Below are 23,133 nucleotides of genomic sequence, written 5' to 3'. Positions count from 1 at the left end.
GGTTAACAATCATCACTGTTTTCAGGGTGATCCATAAAAACATATCAATTACTGATCATGAATCTAAAACATAATATACAGTAACATAACACGTAAAAACACAAATATTCCGGTTTCAGTCACACTCACGCATCTCTCGTCTGTGTCCACAGATGAGCAGTCTCTCCCAGCAAGTCTCTCAGCTCAGCCAGGAACTGCAGGAAATGACCCGCCTGCTCCGGCCCCTCCTCCTCGTGGCGTCTCAGCCAATCCTGACAGCCATGACGCCCATCCTGACTCCACCCCCCAGCAGTGCCAGCCAACCGTCCTCCAGGACACCTCTGGTTGTCCCACCTCCAGCCCCGCCCTGCTCCCCACAACCCCACCCCCGGCGAACGCAGTCCTGCACACTATTGGACGTGGACAGTGCTGACACAGGGAGGGTGGACTTGCCAGGTTGCCTCCTCCCCACCCCCCCTCCACAGAGGCCTCCAGCCCAGGCCCATTCTCCAATCTCCCCAGGGAGATGCTCCAAGGACTTACTCCGCTCCAACCCCCCTTCCCCTGGGACAGGAGACACAGAGAGGTCCACCCACCTCTCCAACGGTTCTAACCACTCCAACCTCCCGGTCTCTAGCAACGGGTTCTTCCCTGTCCAGGACCGTCCTCCCCTTGCCTCCCGCACCCCGTCCCCCTCCCTTTCCTTCTCACTGTCTCTCTCCTCCTCGCCCTCCTGCTCTCCCTGCCAGGGACCCCACCATTCTCGACCAGGCAGTCACAGTAGCCACAGCAGGGGTCTGTTCCCCCCGACTCCCTCCCAGGAGACCCCACCCCCGCCTTCCTCCCATTGCTCTGCTCCCCCGTCACTCATCTCCTCGCCTGGAGACCATAGGCTGAGGGTGGTCAGCCCCACCTTTTCCTCCTCCACTAACCTCATCCCTCCCACGTCCTGTCTTAACCCCTCGCCCTTCTTCCCGGGGCCGTTCTCCCTGGACTCTCTGAGGGGGGAGACACAGGGGGGCCCCAGGCTGGAGGCAGGACACCTGGAGCTTGAGATGCAGGAGTGGGGAGGGGAGAGGGGGGAGGGATGCTCCCAAATGATGGAACACATCAGCTACATTGACGAGGAAGGGCCAGCTCTGTGACAGAGAGGCAGATTACATGCAAGAAGAAACAGTAGAAGAGAGAATGACAAGGAGAAGAGAGGAGAAAATGTAGCTGGTCCAGAGAGCAACGTTGAACCTGTGATATGCACACAGACAGACATATAGACAAATGAATAGACAAACAGTGAGATGGTCAGGTGGAAGTCAATGGCATCACTGAAAAAGATCCCACCAGGACAGTAGCATGACACCTAATCTAACGGTAGTCCAATCAGGCGATCTGGCCATGTTCTGGTCATGTTAAAGCAACAAATCCTTCGGTATCTGTGGACGTCATGATGTCATAAGTGAAATGTGCATCCTTTTCCCTACCCCTCTGCTGACTCCATAGAGAGCATGTTGCCCTTGCCAGATTTTCCCAACCAACCACCCCTTCATGACATGACATAGGACTGGAAATGTACACTCATATTCAGTCTCTGTCATGTAGATTCAGTATCATACTAACATATATTGCTTGGATATCACCATAGCTGATGTGGAGTTAATTTACTTAATATTACTACTTCATATTCCTTCAGAGTTTCTCTTTAGATACATTGGGACCTGTTTCTCTGCTACTTGTTATATAGAGGGTTATTTGTTAGTTTTGGATGACCCCATTAGACTATCTCCACAAACTACATACACACTTGCACTGTGGTCTTATATATAATGACACCCTCAGTGTTGATCCAGCATTCATAGTAAAGCCTACACACCTTAGTTTCTCTCCCTCTAACAATATAAAAACACTACAAGAGAATCAGTGAGCTTACAAGACACATGGATCCCACCAAAACATGAAGACAACACTACTGTAGAGTAGATGTTAAAGGGCAACTCCACCACTTTTCAACCTCATGTTCATTATCTCCAGCAAAATACCAGTCAACATATGTGTAAAAGTTTTGTAGAAGAAAAATCTTTAGTTAAAAAGTTCTACCCGATGACTAGCCTGATTGATGACTCACACTAAATGATTCCGCTGCTCTGTCGTTCGCTACATACTTTAGTCTGAGACTGCCATCATTGAAGTCATCTGTGGTGACGAGGGGCATTGTACAACACAAAGTCCCTTTAATACTCTGATTGGTTCGCCTCTAACCAATCAGAGTATTAAAGCCGCTTTTCCCAAGCGTGTTCTGGCACTGGCCCAAGCCATCAGTGTCTTGACCAATCAGACGGCCCTGAATTTGTTCGCAATCGGTGAAGGGTCAGGGAGGTACTCAGAGCCAGACTCAATGCGGAGATGAAACTAACGTCTGTGGGCGTGGAGTACAGTCGGAGCAAGGAGCCTGGGGAGCCAACCCGATGACATCGTCAAAAGTTAAAACATTTTAAAAACTTTCATTTTCAAACACTATGAAATTTGCGGTGATATGGGGAGCAAGAAAATACCCTCCCTTGGGCTAGAAATTCATTGCAGGTTTTGAAAATCAGTTTTACTTTTAATCCTACCCTGTGATGTCACAGAGAAGCATCTTTTTAACCACAGAAATGTGCTGTTTTCACATACACTACTGTTCAAAAGTTTGGGGTCACTTAGAAATGTTCTTGTCCATTGAAATAACATAAAATTGATCAGAAATACAGTGTAGACATTGTTAATGTTATAAATTACTATTGTAGCTGTAAATGACAGATTTTTTATGGAATATCTACATAGGTGTAGAGGCCCATTATCAGCAACCATCACTCCTGTGTTCCAATGGCACGTTGTATTAGCTAATCCATGTTTATCATTTTAAAAGGCCAATTTATCATTAGAAAACATTTTGTTAGCACAGCTGAAAACTCTTGTTTTGATTAAAGAAGCAATTCAACTGGCCTTCTTTAGACTAGTTGAGTATCTGGAGCATCAGCATTTCTGGGTTTGATTACAGGCTCAAAATGGCCAGAAACAAAGTATTTTCTTCTGAAACTTGTCAGTCTATTCTTGTTCTGAAAAATTAAGGCTATTCCATGCGAGAAATTGCCAAGAAACTGAAGATCACGTACAATGCTGTGTACTACTCCCTTCACAGAACAGTGCAAAATGACTCTAACCAAAATAGAAAAGGGAGTGGGAGGCCCCGGTGCACACCTGAGCAAGAGGACAAGTACATTAGAGTGTCTAGTTTGAGAAACAGACGCCTCACAAGTCCTCAATTGGCAGCTTCATTAATTAAATAGTGCCCGCAAAACACCAGTCTCAATGTCAACAGTGATGAGGTGACTCTGGGATGCTGTCCTTCTAGGCAGAGTTCCTCTGTCCAGTGTCTGTGTTCTTTTGCCCATCTTAATCTTTTATTTCTATTGGCCGGTCTGAGATATGGCTTATTCTTTGCAACTCTAGCCATTTTGAGCCTGTAATCGAACCCAGAAATGCTGATGCTCCAGATACTCAACTAGCCTAAAGAAGGCCAGTTTTATTGCTTCTTTAATCAGAACAAGAGTTTTCAGCTGTGCTAACATAATTGCAAAAGGTTTTTTTAGTGATCAATAAGCCTTTTAAAATGATATACTTGGATTAGCTGACAAAACGTGCCATTGGAACACAGGAGTGATGATTGCTGATAATGGGCCTCTGTACACCTATGTAGATATTCCATTAAAAATGAGCCATTTCCAGCTACAATAGTAATTTACAACATTAACAATGTCTACACTGTATTTCTGATCAATTTGATGTTATTTTAATGGACAAAAAAATGTGCTTTTCTTTCAAAAACAAGGAACTTTCTAAGTGACCCCAAAATGTAGAATAGTAGTGTATGTAGACACTTCCCACTGGGCACAGACATCATTTTAAAAAATCGTTTTTATTTACATTTGGTTGAGATATCAGGTAAAAAAATCAAATTTTAAAAAAGTTCCCTTACGTTGATAACTTTTTGTAAACCCAAACAGTTTTCCACATTGAATCAACATCATCAAATAGATTTTTAAACAACCAGTTTTTGCCCAGTGGTTGGTTTGGTGCTGAGGTGATGAATGAGGTTGAAAAGTGGCAGAATTACCCTTTAAGAGGGAGATCTAAGGGCGGCACCAGCCTGCCAAAGACAGTCTAGGTTTAGGTTTTGGAGGCTATGCATAGTGGGGGATGAGGGGAATATAGGTCTGTTGTGAAGAAGCAGACAGACAGATTGTACAGTGAAGAGTTCCCACATCAAACCAATTTTTAGCCATCCAGCCATTCGTGCCTTCTTCGAACACACACTGCTAGTCATACACATATATAGCACATAGCCATTCTTTCACATATCATTCACAGATGGGAATGCTGTGATTTATAAACCATTGACTATTCAATTATGAACACTGCACTTTTATTTTGAAAAGTAAGTTATGTATTTATTTGTGTTAGTAAATTATATATTCTGGCAATATCTTGTTGAAAATGCAGAGGCGTGTTCTGGCCATTTTCCATCCATCACTAGTTGTTCAACCAGACATCTCCACTTCAACAGCTTCATATGAAAGCCCACATGCACCAACACACACTATTGCCATGTCCCCAGCATCATCTGCAACCCATGAACAATTGTCAACCTCTGGATAACACAGACTTATCCTACAATGCTCAGATACTGCTAAATTGGTCAGAGGCCTAATTTTACTAGCATCGTCTGATGCGCTGTGTACTTGGAATGTGTACGAGAGTTGTTTGGGGAGGTGGTGCACTATGCGTAATATAGACAGATTCAGATGCTGGTTTCTATTTTCTGTAACAAGGTGAGGACTTGGATGCGGCTGCATGGAGGTGTGAGAGTAGTGGGAGGATGGGGGGCCCAACGAGAGGGGTTGGAGGGGGGGGGTTAAATGCATGTCACTGCTATCTGCATGAGGAATGTGCCTGCTTCAGAACTAAGGGAGAGGAAGGTAGGCTTACTGTGCTGCCCGAGGCTTTGGGAGGCTTCAGATGTATTTTATTATTAAATGTCACCAACTTTACCAGAAATACATTATACAAGAATAAAACAAAGTGTTGTTTTATAAGATCCAGGCTTCTGTGATGCTTTGGATCCGAATCATTGTCAGGGATGACGTGATGTCCAGCGCCAGTGGGATCACTTCCTAAGTCATTTTAAACGTGGCACAACCATGGTAATGCTCTTGTAACCAGTGGAGCTTTAATTGATGCATGTATTCAGATATGTTACACTTGTGACTTGTTTCATTCACCTGTTCACATGCCTCACATTGACAAGTGTTCTCCACTTCCCTCCACCCGGTGCCCCATGGATAAAAAAAAGACAGTACTCAATGACCAAGTCCATCTTTCAGGTCTGCATATATTTCAAATGGTAGCATTCATTCTGTCAGAGCTTCTGTAAGAATGGAAATGTCAGGGAGAGGAAAGATCTAGAAGATTCTGGGAGGAACCAAATGGCTACAGGTGAAGGACATTTAGCATTTTATCCTATTTCGTGGATCCATCTTCGTGCCTCCCGAAAGGTAAGACTAGAGAGAGTCAGGGTCATACATAGTGACACTATGGGCCGGTTTACCAGATACAGATTAAGGGCCCAATTAAATCTGTATCGCTGAATCGTTACAAATTCCCCGATCGAAATGTAAAGGTACATTCCGGTTGAGCCGACATATGCAGCGTTTACCACTAACGCGGGAACATTGCCTTGAAATTTCAATCACGCTATAACAATGAACTTCCACAACACAGATTGAATAGAGCCCTAAATCTAGTACGAGATTTTAAAATTATGCTCAATGGAGATTCTCCATTGAAAGTGCTTTTTAGTCCAGGACTAAACCTGGGTCTGTGAAAGCAGCCCATATTTCCAGTCAACCTTCTAACTTTGATCTATTGACCACATCATCCTCCCATTGATATTCTGTTCACACCCTACTGTACAAGGAACCCGGGATCAGACACAGAGAAAAAGAAACAGAGGGGGGAAATTATCATCTAAAAAATATATTTATGTTTATATATATTTACGAGGTATGTATCCACAAAAAAAGAAAAACACAAAAAAGTACAAATTGAGCAGTCTTTTTCCAAACGCAACCCATCTCGTGACATAAAGCACCTCTAATAATAATAATAATAATATCAATAATGAATCATTAATTAGCCAAATAAAACCAGGAGGAAGCGATGCTCCCACAACCCTGCCCTCTTCATCAGAGCCTTTAGTCCAGCTCTCCGTCCCACTCTCGGAGACATCTTTATGTTCAGTCTCCTCTTTAGGAGTCCAATAGCACCAAAGCCTCCTGGCCACATGGTGGCGATGTGCTGCACTGGCTGGCTACTGTACTGCACTCTACTAACCCTTCTTCATTCACATCCATCTTTGCATAAAAAAATAAAAAGGCAAAAACCTTTGAATGACCCCCCCTCCAGTAACCGTTGCTATACAGAAGGTGTTTCCCAGTTCCCCCGCCAACCTCGTCTCCGGGTGGGAAGGGGGTCAGGTTTGGGTTGGGGGTGATGGGGTGGAAGGGGGGCATCCGTCGCTGCAGCTCAAAGGTGTCTTTGTGCAACAAAACTAAGATTAAACTGAAGGAGAAGAAAACAAAACAATGGCAGCAGGCAGGCAGGTCTCCTCCTGGCAGGCCATTGGATTGTTAGTTGTGTTGTTAAGGGCAACGACATCGGACACTGCTCTCGTAGGGTCACGCCAGATACTGCTGCATTGCCGTCTTCGCCCTGAAAGAGAGCGAGAGAGAGTCAGTGTCCTACAACACAATGAGCGTGCATGTGTTTGTGCGCGTCTGTCTGTCAATGGAAGAGAGAGGAAAGCAAGGAGAGAGATCAGAAGTGTGTGTGGCTGTGTCAGACCTGTCACACAGGTTGGGGTCTGAGGCCTGGGTGAGTTTGTGCAGGATGTCTACAAAGCCCAACTCCCTCAGCTTGTCCTGACGCTCCTGGGAACCTGAACAGAGAGAGACACCGACATAGAAAGGTTAGAGAGGAGGATGTCGGAGCCAGAGACCCGGTACAACAATGTTTACTCAAAACACAGATGAAAACCATGTAGTGGAGCATAAATGCGTTACGTTGCCGTAATGCATAACTTTGCAGAATTTGACTCACTTTATACCACTACATCCATGAAACTACCACTAGCCCTAGTTAACACAAACACTTTGAACATCGGTGTTTCCACGCTCCCCCGCAGTCCCCCCCAGCTTGTGACAACCTGTCATGGCGTTGGCCTCACCGTCCTCCTCGTTCCAGATCAGGTTGGAGATACAGAAGGTGGCCGCCAGCTGGAGCTTCACATTAGAGTGAGCCTGAGAGGACATCACAGAGAAAATGGCAGTACTTGCTTAAGATATGGCAACAATAGATCCAAAGTGAGACGGTCAAACTCATTCTAAATAAAATGATCACACATGGATACAGGCAAATATGAAGGTTGACAGAGCTCAGTGAACCTCTAAGCCTGATCAGTAGTCGAGAATTAAGTATAGCTACAGTGGCTAATGGAGGGAAGAGACTCTACCATGTAATATTTGATTTTCTGGAGGATGTCGTCATTGGTCATGATGAGTTCCTTGGCTGTGTTGCCGTCGGCAATGTTGGCTAGGATACAGAGTGTCTGAAACACAGACAGCAGCTCTGTCCTGAAGTGCTTCTCAAGACAAAAGTAGGGTTGCAGAAGTGCTAACTTCTCAGAAATTCACAAGTTTTCTAGAATTTGGAGCACTCCTGGAATTAGGAAATAAGCAAGGAGGGAATAATCCAACTGGAAAGCCGGGGAATTTGGGATTATGTGAATGAAATATTGCAACCCTACATCAAAGTGTTCATGGTATAGTAAGCCGAAGGGGGGAGGAGGGGGTCATACCTGTTCCTTGACCTCGATGCTGTGTTCTCCCTCGAGGATTAGAGTGACTGCCTGCATGATCTGCTTCCCATGAGAACTCATGACCTGGTCTATGTGCTGGGAGACAGAAGGGAGAGGAGGTTAGAGAAAGAGACTGATCATGCGGGATAGAGTATGAAAAGGCGAGACAATGTGTGAGAGACTTGAGATGATTAAAAGCAGAGTGTGAGTGTCTGTCTCTCTGACGACTGCAGTACCGAAAGAGAAATACAAAACCTGACCAAACAAGCCTCAGCTTCCTTTGGTAGGCTCAGGAGAATGGTCTTCCAGAACAAAAGGCCTCAACCTTCACACAAAAATATCTGTTTACCAGGCAGTGGTCATGACAACTCTCCTCTACAGCTGCGAGACGTGGACCATCTACACTAGCAACATCAGGATGCTGGAGGCCTTTCACATCAGGTGCCTCTAGTGCACCCTGTGGATAACCTTGCATGACCGGGAGCCCTGTACGGCCAGCTCTGCAGAGGGTCAGGGGAAGCACTACAAAGATCAACTGTAGACCACAACGGAAAAGTGCAGGTTTAACCCTACCGAGCTGGAGGGCACTGCCGCTGAACGCTCCATCTGGTGTCAGTTCTACCAGCAAGGAGTGCAGAAGCTTGAGAAGGACAGGAACGGGCTACGGAGAAGAAAGCGCCTCAAGAGACATGAAGCCAGGAATGTACCTACACCCCCCCCAATCAGAGACTCTACATGCCCTGTCTGCAACATACGATGTGGGTCAATGATTGGACTTAAGTCACACAAAGACTAAGTGTGTGTGTGTGTGTGTGTGCCAGTCTTACGGGTCGTGTGGAGAGCAGGTTCCGTAGCAGGCCCAGGGTCTTCATCAGGACGTTAGAGTCAGGGTCAGAAAGCAGACGGAAGAGCTGCTCTGTTCCCAACGCTCTCACAATCTCCCCCTTCACCTTCTGGTCCGCCTGGAACGCCATGTTCTACACACAACCATGATGGTGTAGGTTAGACACACACCTTCTATAGTAGGGTTGCGCAGATACAGAAACTTTACCAAAGTTCCAGTTGGAAGATTCTCAGGTGAAGGGTTGCTTCACTGCTTATGCTCTACTGACTGAGAATCAATGGAGAAAGGCAGTACAGTGGTGAGAGCAGAGCAAGGCAGTACAGTGGTGAGAGCAGAGCAAGGCAGTACAGTGGTGAGAGCAGAGCAAGGCAGTACAGTGGTGAGAGCAGAGCAAGGCAGTACAGTGGTGAGAGCAGAGCAAGGCAGTACAGTGGTGAGAGCAGAGCAAGGCAGTACAGTGGTGAGAGCAGAGCAAGGCAGTACAGTGGTGAGAGCAGAGCAAGGCAGTACAGTGGTGAGAGCAGAGCAAGGCAGTAAAGCGGTGAGTGGTGAGCAGAGCAGAGCAAGAGCAGGCAGTACAGCGGTGAGAGCAGAGCAAGGCAGTACAGCGGTGAGAGCAGAGCAAGGCAGTACAGCGGTGAGAGCAGAGCAAGGCAGCAGCGGTGAGAGCAGAGCAAGGTGAGAGCAGAGCAAGGCAGTACAGAGCAGAGCAAGGCAGTGCGGTGAGAGCAGAGCAAGGCAGTACAGCGGTGAGAGCAGAGCAAGGCAGTACAGAGCAGAGCAAGGCAGTAAAGAGAGCAGAGCAAGGCAGTACAGCGGTGAGAGCAGAGCAAGGCAGTACAGCGGTGAGAGCAGAGCAAGGCAGTAAAGCGGTGAGAGCAGAGCAAGGCAGTAAAGCGGTGAGAGCAGAGCAAGGCAGTAAAGCGGTGAGAGCAGAGCAAGGCAGTAAAGCGGTGAGAGCAGAGCAAGGCAGTAAAGCGGTGAGAGCAGAGCAAGGCAGTAAAGCGGTGAGAGCAGAGCAAGGCAGTAAAGCGGTGAGAGCAGAGCAAGGCAGTAAAGCGGTGAGAGCAGAGCAAGGCAGTAAAGCGGTGAGAGCAGAGCAAGGCAGTAAAGCGGTGAGAGCAGAGCAAGGCAGTAAAGCAGTGAGAGCAGAGCAAGGCAGTAAAGCAGTGACTCACCATTAGAGCCCAGATGCCATTGACCCTCAGGGCTGGACTATCACTCTGGGTCAGACTGCATAGTAACTCTATCACCCCTGACTCCAAGATGGGCTGCAGAAATACACAAAACATACTCACTTACTCCCACTGGTCATGCTAAATTGCAGGTTCACAACCTGACAGCTAATATTTTGTCCTAAAACATCAAGACAAAAATATTAACACAACCAGTCAACAGTTTGGACACCTACTCATTCAAGTTTTTTTCTTGATTTTTAATATTTTCTACATTGTAGAATAATAGTGAAGACATCAAAACTATGAAATAACACATATGGCATCATGTAGTGACCAAAAGTTTTTTTATTTCACCTTTATTTAACCAGGTAGGCTAGTTGAGAACAAGTTCTCATTTGCAACTGCGACCTGGCCAAGATAAAGCATAGCAGTGTGAACAGACAACACAGAGTTACACATGGAGTAAACAATTAACAAGTCAATAACACAGTAGGAAAGAAAAGGGGGAGTCTATATACAATGTGTGCAAAAGGCATGAGGAGGTAGGCGAATAATTACAGTATTGCAGATTAACACTGGAGTGATAAATGATCAGATGATCATGTACAGGTAGAGTGTGCATTGGTGTGCAAAAGAGCAGAAAAATTAAATAAATAAAAACTGTGGGGATGAGGTAGGTGAAAATGGGTGGGCTATTTACCAATAGATTATGTACAGCTGCAGCGATCGGTTAGCTGCTCAGATAGCTGATGTTTGAAATTGGTGAGGGAGATAAGTCTCCAGCTTCAGCGATTTTTGCAGTTCGTTCCAGTCACAGGCAGCAGAGTACTGGAACGAAATGCGGCCGAATGAGGTGTTGGCTTTATAGGGATGATCAGTGAGATACACCTGCTGGAGCGCGTGCTACGGATGGGTGTTGCCATCGTGACCAGTGAACTGAGATAAGGCGGAGCTTTACCTAGCATGGCCTTGTAGATGACCTGGAGCCAGTGGGTCTGGCGACGAATATGTAGCGAGGGCCAGCCGACTAGAGCATACAAGTCGCAGTGGTGGGTGGTATAAGGTGCTTTAGTGACAAAACGGATGGCACTGTGATAGACTGCATCCAATTTGCTGAATAGAGTGTTGGAAGCAATTTTGTAGATGACATCGCCAAAGTCGAGGATCGGTAGGATAGTCAGTTTTACTCGGGTAAGCTTGGCAGCGTGAGTGAAGGAGGCTTTGTTGCAGAATAGAAAGCCGACTCTTGATTTGATTTTCGATTGGAGATGTTTGATATGGGTCTGGAAGGAGAGTTTGCAGTCCAGCCAGACACCTAGGTACTTATAGGTGTCCACATATTCAAGGTCGGATCCATCCAGTGTGGTGATGGTAGTCGGGCATGCGGGTGCAGGCAGCGATCGGTTGAAAAGCATGCATTTGTTTTTACTAGCGTTTAAGAGCAGTTGGAGGCATTGAAGGAGTGTTGTATGGCATTGAAGCTCGTTTGGAGGTTAGATAGCACAGTGTCCAATGACGGGCCGAAAGTATATAGAATGGTGTCGTCTGCGTAGAGGTGGATCAGGGAATCGCCCGCAGCAAGAGCAACATCATTGATATTGATAAAGTGAGAAACATCTAAATATATTTTATATTTGAGATTCTTCAAAACAGCCACCCTTTGCCTTGATGACAGCTTTGCACACTCTTGGCATTCTCTCAACCAGCTTCCCCTGGAATGCTTTACCAAAACATCTTGAAGGAGTTCCCACATATGCTGAGCACAGGCTGCTTTTCATTCACTCTGCAGTCAAACTCATCACAAACCATCTAAATTGGGTTGAGGTTGGCTGATTGTGGAGGCCAGGTCATCTGATGCAGCACTCCATCACTCTTCTTCTTGGTAAAATATCCCTTACACAGCCTAGAAGTGTGTTGGCTCATTGTCCTGTTGAAAAACAAATGATAGTCCCACTAAGCCCAAACCAGATGGGATGGCGAAAAGCTGCAGAATGCTGTGGTATCCATGCTGGTCAAGTGTGCCTTGAATTCTAAATAAAATCACTGACAGTGTCATCAGCAAAGCACCCCCACGCCACCTCCTCCATGCTTCATGGTGTGAACCACACATGCGGAGATCATCCGTACACCTACTCTGCGTCTCACAAAACACGGCGGTTGGAACCAAAATTGCACATTTGGGCTCATCAGACTAAAGGACAGACTTCCACATGTATCATTGCACGTGTTTCTTGGCTCAAGCAAGTCTCTTCTTATTGGTGTCCTTTAGCAGTGGTTTCTTTGCAGCAATTCAACCCTGAAGGCCTGATTCACACAGTCTCCTCTGAACAGAAGCATTTATTTGGGCTGCAATCCGAGGTGCAGTTAACTCTTAATGAACTTATCCTCTGCAGCAGAGGTAACTCCGAGTCTTCATTTCCTGTGGCGGTCCTCATGCAGGTTCGTCATAGCGCTTGGTTTTTGCGACTGCACTTGAACTAAAGTTCAACTTTACCTAGCTAGGTGGCAGCGTTGTATCGCTAGCTAGGTGGCAGCGTTGTATCGCTAGCTAGGTGGCAGCGTTGTATCGCTAGCTAGGTGGCAGTGGTAGTGTTGTATTGCTAGCTAGGTGGCAGTGGTAGTGTTGTATTGCTAGCTAGGTGGCAGTGGTAGTGTTGTATTGCTAGCTAGGTGGCAGTGGTAGTGTTGTATTGCTAGCTAGGTGGCAGTGGTAGTGTTGTATTGCTAGCTAGGTGGCAGTGGTAGTGTTGTATTGCTAGCTAGGTGGCAGTGGTAGTGTTGTATTGCTAGCTAGGTGGCAGTGGTAGTGTTGTATTGCTAGCTAGGTGGCAGTGGTAGTGTTGTATTGCTAGCTAGGTGGCAGTGGTAGTGTTGTATTGCTAGCTAGGTGGCAGTGGAAGTGTTGTGGCTAGTGGCAGTGGTAGTGTTGTATTGCTAGCTAGGTGGCAGTGGTAGTGTTGTAGCTGTATTGCTAGCTAGGTGGCAGTGGTAGTGTTGTATTGCTAGCTAGGTGGCAGTGGTAGTGTTGTATTGCTAGCTAGGTGGCAGTGGTGTGTTGTATTGCAGTGTTGTAGTGTTGTAGTTGCTAGCTAGGTGGCAGTGGTGGTGGTAGTGTTGGTGGCATGGTGCTAGCTAGCTTGGTGGCAGTGGCAGTGGTAGTGTTGTATTGCTAGCTTGGTGGCAGTGGTAGTGTTGTATTGCTAGCTTGGTGGCAGTGGTAGTGTTGTATTGCTAGCTTGGTGGCAGTGGTGGTGTTGTATTGCTAGCTTGGTGGCAGTGGTAGTGTTGTATTGCTAGTGGTGGTTGTATTGCTAGCTTGGTGGCAGTGGTGGTGTTGTATTGCTAGCTTGGTGGCAGTGGTGGTGTTGTATTGCTAGCTTGGTGGCAGTGGTAGTGTTGTATTGCTAGCTTGGTGGCAGTGGTAGTGTTGTATTGCTAGCTTGGTGGCAGTGGTAGTGTTGTATTGCTAGCTTGGTGGCAGTGGTAGTGTTGTATTGCTAGCTTGGTGGCAGTGGTAGTGTTGTATTGCTAGCTTGGTGGCAGTGGTAGTGTTGTATTGCTAGCTTGGTGGCAGTGGTAGTGTTGCTAGCTTGGTGGCAGTGGTAGTGTTGTATTGCTAGCTTGGTGGCAGTGGTAGTGTTGTATTGCTGGCTTGGTGGCAGTGTTGTTGTATTGCTAGCTTGGTGGCAGTGGTAGTGTTGTATTGCTAGCTTGGTGGCAGTGGTGGTGTTGTATTGCTAGCTTGGTGGCAGTGGTGGTGTTGTATTGCTAGCTTGCTGGTGTGTGGCAGTGGTGGTAGTGTTGTATTGCTAGCTTGGTGGCAGTGGTAGTGTTGTATTGGTGGCTGGTAGTGTTGTATTGTGGCAGTGGTAGTGTTGTATTGCTAGCTTGGTGGCAGTGGTAGTGTTGTATTGCTAGCTTGGTGGCAGTGGTAGTGTTGTATTGCTAGCTTGGTGGCAGTGGTAGTGTTGTATTGCTAGGTGGCAGTGGTAGTGTTGTATTGCTAGCTTGTGGCAGTGGTAGTGTTGTATTGCTAGCTTGGTGGCAGTGGTAGTGTTGTATTGCTAGCTTGGTGGCAGTGGTAGTGTTGTATTGCTAGCTTGGTGGCAGTGGTAGTGTTGTATTGCTAGCTTGGTGGCAGTGGTAGTGTTGTATTGCTAGCTTGGTGGCAGTGGTAGTGTTGTATGGTAGTGTTGTATTGCTAGCTTGGTGGCAGTGGTAGTGTTGTATTGCTAGCTTGGTGGCAGTGGTAGTGTTGTATTGCTAGCTTGGCAGTGGTAGTGTTGTATTGCTAGCTTGGTGGCAGTGGTAGTGTTGTATTGCTAGCTTGGTGGCAGTGGTAGTGTTGTATTGCTAGCTAGGTGGCAGTGGTAGTGTTGTATTGCTAGCTAGGTGGCAGTGGTGGTGTTGTATTGCTAGCTTGGTGGCAGTGGTAGTGTTGTATTGCTAGCTTGGTGGCAGTGGTAGTGTTGTATTGCTAGCTTGGTGGCAGTGGTAGTGTTGTATTGCTAGCTACGTAACAGTAGTGGTGTTGTATTGCTAGCTAGGTAGCAGTAGTAGTGTTGTATTGCTGTCTGGCGGTCTCACCTCTTTGCTGGGTGAAAACTCCAGTAGCAGGTTGCATAGTGTAGAAGAGGCCATGACCAACACCTCGTCTGGAGCGTTCTGTAACAACTACACACAGAAGAGAAAAGACGTACAGTCTCACTACGAAGGCCATGTACTTTGCAGCATACATAGATCATTTGTATAGTAAGTAATCTTGTATGGTGAAAAAAAGACCCCTTGGTACAGACCTTCATAAGGGGCTTCCATACAGCGTGGTCATGAAAACTAGTCCTCAACTGCTGGACTGACCGGGACAGACTGTGAAGACACCTGGACACAGAGGAAGAGTCAATATCACAACAGGCACACACGGCAACTAGTCGAGAGTCAGATGTCTCGGATGCAAGGAGATCTTCTTAGGCTAAGAAGGGAACAGAATGTGACAGCACACTCAGGATGTCACAGCACCCTCAGTAGAGAGGTAGGGATGTTATCAGTACCTGACGGCAGCTAGCCGCACCTTGACGCTGGATTCTGACAGGCCACTCACTATCCTGTCCATCATGTTCTCTGTCTCTGTGATCTGAGGAGGAGAGAGACGGGGGGTGTTAGGAAGAGGACACGGACACATTTCTAAAGGCGGCTAGGTAGGAGTGTGTGTGTACTGTTGAGTGAAAGCCACCTTCTTGCGGATATCTTCGTCGTTGGAGCCCAGTGAGGCGTACAGTTTAAAGGCAGCTTGTCTCAGCTCGTGAGCATGCTTCAGGTCGTGATCCAACTGCAGATAAAGACAATTCAATATTTATTTATTTTATTTATGCGTTATTTTACCAGGTAAGTTGACTGAGAACACGTTCTCATTTGCAGCAACGACCTGGGGAATAGTTACAAGGGAGAGGAGGGGGATGAATGAGCCAACTGTAAACTGGGGATTATTAGGTGACCGTGATGGTTTGAGGGCCAGATTGGGAATTTAGCCAGGACACCGGGGCTAATACCCCTACGATGAGTGCCATGGGATCTTTAATGACCGCAGAGAGTCAGGACAACCGTTTAACGTCCCATCCGAAAGACGGCACCCTACACAGAGCAGTGTCACACAATCACTGCCCTGGGGCATTGGGAAAAATTTTTAGACCAGAGGAACGAGTGCCTCCTACTGGCACTCCAACACCACTTCCAGCAGCATCTGGTCTCCCATCCAGGACCAACCCTGCTTAGCTTCAGAAGCAAGCCAGCAGTGGGATGCAGGGTAGTATGCTGCTGGCTATTTGGGGAGAGATAAGAGAGTTAAAGGTTTTTGTCCAAAGTAAGGAATGTGGTGTTCTTTTCTCCCAACAGTGTCAGGGTTTTCCTGACAGTATTAGTTCTCTCTGCCTTGTAAGATTGCCTGGCTAGGTTCAATGAGTAAAGTCCAGTGTCTCACCCTCTTGATGTCAGTGATGGCGCTGACAGAGCTGGGGTACTTGAAGTAGTCAGCCAGCATGGCCACTAGATGGTCGGTTACACTGGCGATCCTCTGCAGCTCCACATCAGGCTCCATCAGGTAGGCCAGTGTCTCTGCCCCCTCCACACGCTCCTCCAACAACCTCTCCTTACTGCACATCCTCACCAGGCACGGCAGGGTCTACACAGGGATGGAACAAGGATTATACACACAGGCAGGGAAGACACTACACACAACAGGCAGGCTAGACTCAACATACATCACACACATACCAGTACCAGGCAAGTCATATGATTGCACAAGACACAAAATGGTAATCACCTTTAACACGATGCAGCTGTCATCTGTCCTAATGGCTCCTGCTCGACACATGTATGTTAGACTGGGGGAGGGGAGGAAAGCAAACGGTGGGCGAGAGTGTGAAAATAGATTATCTTCCCGAAACTAAAACACTTGAGATTCTTACTTTAATAGTCTTCGGAAAAACATATACTTTACACTGTCAATGGAAGCATACTTCTTTTAATAGTCAAGTGAAGGAAACACTCACTCACCACTTGGCTGCTGTGAGCTGCATGTCAATGGGCTGATCCCTTTGCATCATTCTGACAAATACCTGAGAGAGCAGCTCCTCATCCACCAACACTGAGAACAGAGAGGAGAACATTGATTTTCATAGTAACTTCATTATACAATATTGTCACCATCTGACAAACTTTTTGCTACCATGACAATACCAATATAATGCCAAGAATAGAACTCCTGACACAGAGTGAAGAATCTAGCTGGAAGCTGTCCCAGTAAGGTCCCAAAGCAGCAGCAGCGAGAGACAGACCGACATAAATAGGGGAAATAAAGCCCCTCACCATTCACCAGTGTCATGGAGACCTGAGTGTTCTCGTAGGCCAGGACCGAGAAGCATTTTAATGCTTGCATCCGTACCTGTATAGGATGAGAGCAGAAAGAAAAGAATGAGAGAAGGGGGGGGGGAAGAGAGTGAGAGACATGGTAATATAAAAAGGTCAGAGATGGTAGTACTGAGATCTGGGTGAGGAGTCATTTCAAAGGCTACCTTATAGGAGGGAGAGATGAGAAGAGGAGCAATGTTCTGGATAGCCCCGTGGTTAAACAGAACCGTCTGGTGCTCCGGAGTCTACAAAACACACACACACACACACACACACAGAGTGTCTTCGGTGTTCTATTACAATAGTGTAAATCTTTCTCTAATGTGAAGTGTTTTAAATGTGAGCTGGTGTACTGACCTTGCAGCAGTGGGAGAAGATCTGGGTGATGTACTCCTGCGTCCGCTGTGACCGACTCAGCAGGGACATGAGGTGGGGGATCACAGTGGGGTCCTGACAAGGTGTAACACACACAGTTACTGCGCACACCCAGTGTTACTGTGCACCCTCACAGAAATACACCCCAGTTAGACAACACATCACTAAGAATAGTGATGGCAAGTTACACAATACCAATGGGGGTAGACAGAAAGAGAAGAGCGAGAGAGACTTACAGTGTAGAGCAGCTGCACTGGGGTGACTGGACTGATGAAGACTGTCCTGAGGCAGCGTAGACAAGCCTCGATGAAGATCAGGTCTGGACATAGGAGACCTGCAGAGAGACACACTTGCTATGAGAGAATGAGTATGTGTTTCCTCAGTCAGAGTGCTGTCCTGTCAGTGAGTTATGACTGAAACACTAACACGGGTCAGCGCGTCACTATAAGTGTGACTGATTGTGTGTGAGTGTGTATCGATTTGTCTGTGTTATGCATACATCTACCTTGCAGTAGGGCAGGGATGATGTGACAGTCCACCAGGGACTTGATGTTGTTCTCAGTGCCCATTGCCAGACTGCCCAGCACCACCGCACACTCTGCCCTCAGCTCTGAGCTGGACGAGCCCTGCTGTAGCAGATATAGTAACCTGGGGAGAGACACAGCCGGGCTAATTTTCAACCGCAGTCCCTGGGCAGGTTAAACGCAGTCAACGCTGCCATTCAATTGGGCTTGGAGATTGGGTTGAGGGGAGGGGAAAGACAGCAAGTGGGGAAAGGAGAAAGAGGAAGATGGGGGAAAACAGGTGAAGAGAGAGACACACCTGGGCACAGCTCCCAGGACAATCAGGTTGGCTTTCTGTTTGTTGTTTCCGATGACAGCATTCTTCATGTCACTGTGAACACACAAATGGTCAGAGTCAGATGTGTGGAGCTTCCTCAGCATGTTACCAACAGCCACAATAACAACGCTTGACAGAGTTCAACCACAGTAGCAATCATATCACCTACGCTAAACCACACAAGTCTAACACTAATGCTAACAGCCACAGGTTCAACTGAGAAACATTATTGCTGTTCAAGCTTGTTAACATGTTGCTTTGAGGATAGAATTCTGAACATCACACCACTTATATAAGCCAATAACATACAGTACCAGTCAAACCTACGCATTCAAGGGTTTTTCTTCAATTTTACTAGTTTCTACATTGTAGAATAATAGTGAAGACATCAAAACTATGAAATAACACATATGGAATCATGTACTAAGCACAAAAGGGTTAAACAAATCAAAATATATTTTGAGACTTTTCAAAGTAGCCACCCTTTGCCTTGATGACAGCTTTGCACACTCTTGGCATTCTCTCAACCAGCTTCATGAGGTAGTCACCTGGAATACATTTCAATTAACAGGTGTGCCTTGATAAAAGTCAATAGTGGAATATCTTTCCTTCTTAATGCATTTGAGCAAATCAGTTGTGTTGTGACAAGGTAGGAGTGGTATACAGAAGAGGGCACTATTTGGTAAAAGACCAAGTCCATATTAGGGCAAGAACAGCTCATATGCAAAGAGATACGACAGTCCATCATTACTTTAAGACATGAAGGTCAGTCAATACAGGGCGGCAGGGTAGCCTAGTGGTTAGAGCATTGGACTAGTAACCGGAAGGTTGCAAGTTCAAATCCCAGAGCTGACAAGGTACAAATCTGTCGTTCTGCCCCTGAACAGGCAGTTAACCCACTGTTCCTAGGCCGTCATTGAAAATAAGAATTTGTTCTTAACTGACTTGCCTAGTTAAATAAAGGTAATAAAATAAAAATATGGCAAATATCAGGAACGTTTCCTGCAGTTCTCAAAAATGGCTTTTAGGAGGACCGCCACAGGAAAGGAAGATTCAGAGTTACCTCTGCTGCGGAGGATAAGCTCATTCGAGTAAACTGAACCTCATATTGCAGCCCAAATAAATGCTTCACGAGTTCAAGTAACAGACATATCAACTGTTAAGAGGAGACTGCATGAATCATGGTCGAATTGCTTTAACCAACTCAGAGAGGCTGCAATATGAGACCCAATCACTGGCCACTTTAATAAATGGATCTCTCGTCACTTTAAAACAATGCCACTTTAATGTTTACATAACTCATACATCTACATACCATATTTCGTAATATATATTGCACCTTGTCTATGCCGCTCGGCCATCGCTCATCCATATTTACATATTCTCATTCACCCCTTTTAGATGTGTGTATTGGGTAGTTGGGAAATTGTTAGATATTACTGCACTGTCAGAACTGGAAGCACAAGCATTTCGCTACACCCGCATTAACATCTGCTAACCATGTGTATGTGACCAATTTGATTTGAAACCACTACTGAAGGACACCAATAATAAAGAAGAGACTTGCTTGGGCCAAGAAACACGAGCAATGGACATTAGACTGGTGGAAATCTGTCCTTTGGTCTAATGAGCCCAAATATGATATTTTTGGTTCCAACTGCTGTGTCTTTGTGAGAAGCAGAGTAGGTGAATGGATGATCTCCACGTGTATGGTTCCCACCGTGAAGCATGAGGTGGTGGTGTGATGGTGCTTTGCTGGTGACACCATCTGTGATTTATTTAGATCCAAGGCACACTTAACCAGCATGGCTACCACAGCATTCTGCAGCAATATGCCATACCATCTGGTTTGAGCTTAGTGGGACTATCATTTGTTTTTCAACAGGACAATGACCCAAATCACCTCCAGACTGTGTAATGGCTATTTGACCAAGGAGTGGAGTGCTGCATCAGATGACCTGGCCTCCACAATCACCCGACCTCAACCCAATTGAGATGGTTTGGGATCAGTTGGACCGCAGAGTGAAGGTAAAGTAGCCAACAAGTGCTCAGCATATGTGGGAACTCCTTCAAGACTGTTGGAAAAGCATTCCAGGTTTAAGCTGGTTGAGAGAATGCCAAGAGTGTGCAAAGCTGTCATCAAGGCAAAGGGTGGCTACTTTGAAGAATCTCAAATATATTTTGATTTGTTTAACACATGATTCCATGTGTTATTTCATAGTTTGGATGTCTTCACTATTATTCTACAATGTACTCTGGTTTGCCAACTGCTGACACCCTATAGAATGCAATGCATATGACAAAGTTACAAGTAGGTAAATTGAATTAAATAGCCATGAGAAGATGGAGGCCAGTGGAAAAGTACTGCTGCACCAGTCAGGTAAGAAGCGACTCGGCTAGCCATCCAAAACCGTAACCAGAGCTGGGTCTCAGAGTTAAAAATAAAGATGAAAAGATGTCCGAGTCCAAGCTGTGCTGAGGCTCTCACTCACACTGCCCTGTGAAACACACTCTCTCAGTCACACACACACTAGCAGAGACCTGGCATACCACACAGCATGAATCACACTGACTGATCGGAGAGAAACACACCACTGACAGCCAGGTTGTTCATCCACATGTAAACAAAGTGTTCCAAGCAGCTCACACTGAGCATGCTCACATCGCACCTCAAACAAATCAATCATTGACAGACAGCTCCTTCCAGAGCACCAAGAGCTGCCTGCTCCACCCGCATACAGATACCAGACTCGCACAAGGACAGAGAGGCCCAAATGGCATCCTATTTCCCATAAGGCTCTGGTCAAAAGTAGTGCACCAAGTAGAGGATAGGGTGGCATTTGGGACAGAAACAAAGATGGACAGACAGGACAAATATTTATTTTCCTATAGAAAAACATAGGCTACGACATCACAAGGTAATGTACTTACATGACTCCCTGCAGCACTTTCTGCGGGTCAGGGTCAAAAAGCCTGTCAACATAATGGCGACTGGTGGCCGTGACCTCCTGCATGGTGACAAGAGACAGAACAACAATGAGTCAGCGCTGGCCTCCCTCATCATCCCACTGCTGACACCAATCACACACTCAGCAGAAAGACACCGGCCTGGGCAAGATAGATATTCCATCCCAGAAAAGCCCCTCCTAACTATATGACTGGTCAACAGGCAGTAGGCTACTCTCGTCAAGCTGCAAACTCATCCAGTGCACGAGATGGTCATATGTCACTTGATAACTTTGTTTATGTTTATCATTGAGGGACCGTCCAGAACTTTCCCCACGACTCACTATGTAATAGGTTGCTGATGAGCAAAGAGGCACTGCTCTACTATAGCTCTCTTTAAAAAGAGGGATTTGCAATGACTTGTGTGTATTCCTTGTGAATCATACCATATCAGTCATGAGTCAGTAAGGGATCTGAAACAAAGTTCTTTAACAATTAAAGTACATTACAATTACAGAAGTCCAGATGCAGTTATGGGTGCATCTTCACATTTCAGGTGTGTGAAATGTAAAACTTTGACAATATGATGACTCCTGAACAGCTAATCAAAGGGCTACCCAGACCCCTCTTTTACACTGCTGCTACTCTCTGTTAGTTATCTATGCATGGTCACTTTAACTCAACCTACATGTACATATTACCTCAACTACCTCGACTAACCAGTGCCCCGCACATTGACTCTGTACCAGTACCCCCTGTATATAGCCTCGCTATTGTTATTTTACTGCTGATATTTAAATTATTTGATACTTTTATTTTTCATTTCTTACTTAATCTGTTCTTAAAACATCTTAAAGCATTGATGGTTAAAGGCTTGTAAGGAAGCATTTCACTGTAAGGTCTCCTCCACCTGTTGTATTCAGAGCATGTGACAAATAACATTTTATTTGAATATGACATTTGGTAAACGTTGTTAAACCTAGCTCTGGCTTTGGCCATTTCCTTACAGGTCCTGAAAAACATATCTGTTGACAGACTAACAGGTGGCAAATGAACACATTTTGTTGAAGAGCTGTATAGTTTGCCGTGTATTCATGGTATCTTCATGTATTTCCTCCAAAACCCTGTGATCTGGTCAATGACACCACCAACAGCATATGGGGGCGTTTCCAGTATGATAACTTTAAACTATCTTGCTAACGTTAGCTTAATAGCTAACTTTGAAACATCAGTAAAAATGATAAACGTTAGTCTTAAAAACGTGAAATTCGATTCTCGATCACAAAACTGACAGCAGTTGACACTTGACATAGTTAGCTAGCCTTTTACCCAAAACTGACTCAGACAACTAGCTAGTTCTGTATAGCATGCTACCTAACTAACAGAGTAAGTACGGTTATAGATAGCTAGCCAACTAGGTAGCTAATTAGCGGGTGGTTCCAGCTAGCATAACCTTATTTAATTACACTGTCACTGTGCAATAAAGTTATTAAATGTTGCGGGTTTTTTGTTATAATTGGATTCACGTAAATGTCACCGGTTACTAGTTAGCTAGTAGCTAAGTCATTCCGGGTGAACGTCGGGAGACCGCCCTAACTACAGTAGCTAACGTTAGCTAGCTAAATGTTGCAAAGCCTGAGTTAGCGTAGCTAGCTAGCAAATTCAGTGCATGCCCTCAACCCACATTGATAATTTGATGCAACACGTAAATTGCGTTTCACTATGCAATGCAGTGCATAGCAAAAAATAAAGTGTTTATTAAATAGTATAAGAACGACTCACAGATAGCACGCTGATGCGGAGAGGGGCCTCCAACAAGCACGCCATCTCTCTTCCCCCTGTCGAGCACCCCAATCGGAGCAGCACTTTCCAAACACTCTGCCCTCCAGACCAGCTGCTCAGATTAAAAAAGTAAATATAGCTAAATCACGCAACACTTTAGAAGCACTTAGTATTTCATGGGTTAGGTGGAGTTAGTCGGGTGTATTTAGTCTGTTTAAGCCACAGATAACGTTTCCTGTGATAATGAAACTATTGTTTATAGTTGCACACTGGCTACATTGCTCGAATGTCAATTTGTGAATCAAGTCAATTAGGTACATTTTGGTTCGAAACGCGCAGAT

The 23,133-nt window shown here is 45.7% G+C and overlaps 2 protein-coding genes across 3 annotated transcripts in view; one reads left to right on the top strand and one right to left on the bottom strand.

Moving 5' to 3' along the window:
* Positions 1–1,803, top strand: part of LOC118366659 (potassium voltage-gated channel subfamily H member 3) — a 221,509-nt gene extending 219,706 nt beyond the window's left edge. Inside the window, exon 15 of the mRNA XM_052493694.1 lies at positions 153–1,803. Coding sequence (XP_052349654.1) covers positions 153–1,124 — 972 coding nt within the window. The 3' untranslated portion in view covers positions 1,125–1,803. The remainder of the gene's footprint in view (positions 1–152) is intronic.
* A 2,615-nt stretch (positions 1,804–4,418) lies between these two features.
* LOC118366953 (armadillo repeat-containing protein 8) lies at positions 4,419–23,061 on the bottom strand. 2 transcript variants are annotated; one of them, XM_052493695.1, is made up of 22 exons: positions 22,793–23,061; positions 20,996–21,072; positions 18,047–18,118; positions 17,730–17,872; positions 17,461–17,558; positions 17,207–17,299; positions 17,014–17,094; positions 16,808–16,883; positions 16,496–16,586; positions 16,263–16,323; positions 15,921–16,121; positions 15,177–15,272; positions 14,995–15,077; positions 14,743–14,824; positions 14,534–14,620; positions 9,947–10,039; positions 8,752–8,901; positions 7,925–8,020; positions 7,580–7,675; positions 7,274–7,367; positions 6,913–7,006; positions 4,419–6,780 (listed from the first exon to the last, which is right to left on the bottom strand). In XM_052493695.1, the coding sequence occupies exons 1-22, from the start codon at positions 22,835–22,837 to the stop codon at positions 6,747–6,749; spliced, it is 2,043 nt and encodes a 680-aa protein (XP_052349655.1). In that variant the 5' UTR covers positions 22,838–23,061; the 3' UTR covers positions 4,419–6,746. The 2 variants fall into 2 exon arrangements, with proteins under 2 accessions (XP_052349655.1, XP_035605712.2); XM_035749819.2 differs by having other exon boundaries at positions 7,295–7,367.
* Positions 23,062–23,133: the final 72 nt, after the last annotated feature.

This window comes from Oncorhynchus keta, chromosome 34 (genome assembly GCF_023373465.1).
Source record: "Oncorhynchus keta strain PuntledgeMale-10-30-2019 chromosome 34, Oket_V2, whole genome shotgun sequence".
NCBI classification, from domain to species: domain Eukaryota; kingdom Metazoa; phylum Chordata; class Actinopteri; order Salmoniformes; family Salmonidae; genus Oncorhynchus; species Oncorhynchus keta.
The sequence above is the reverse complement of the archived record's forward strand: the minus strand, read 5'-3'. Positions and strand labels throughout refer to the sequence as shown.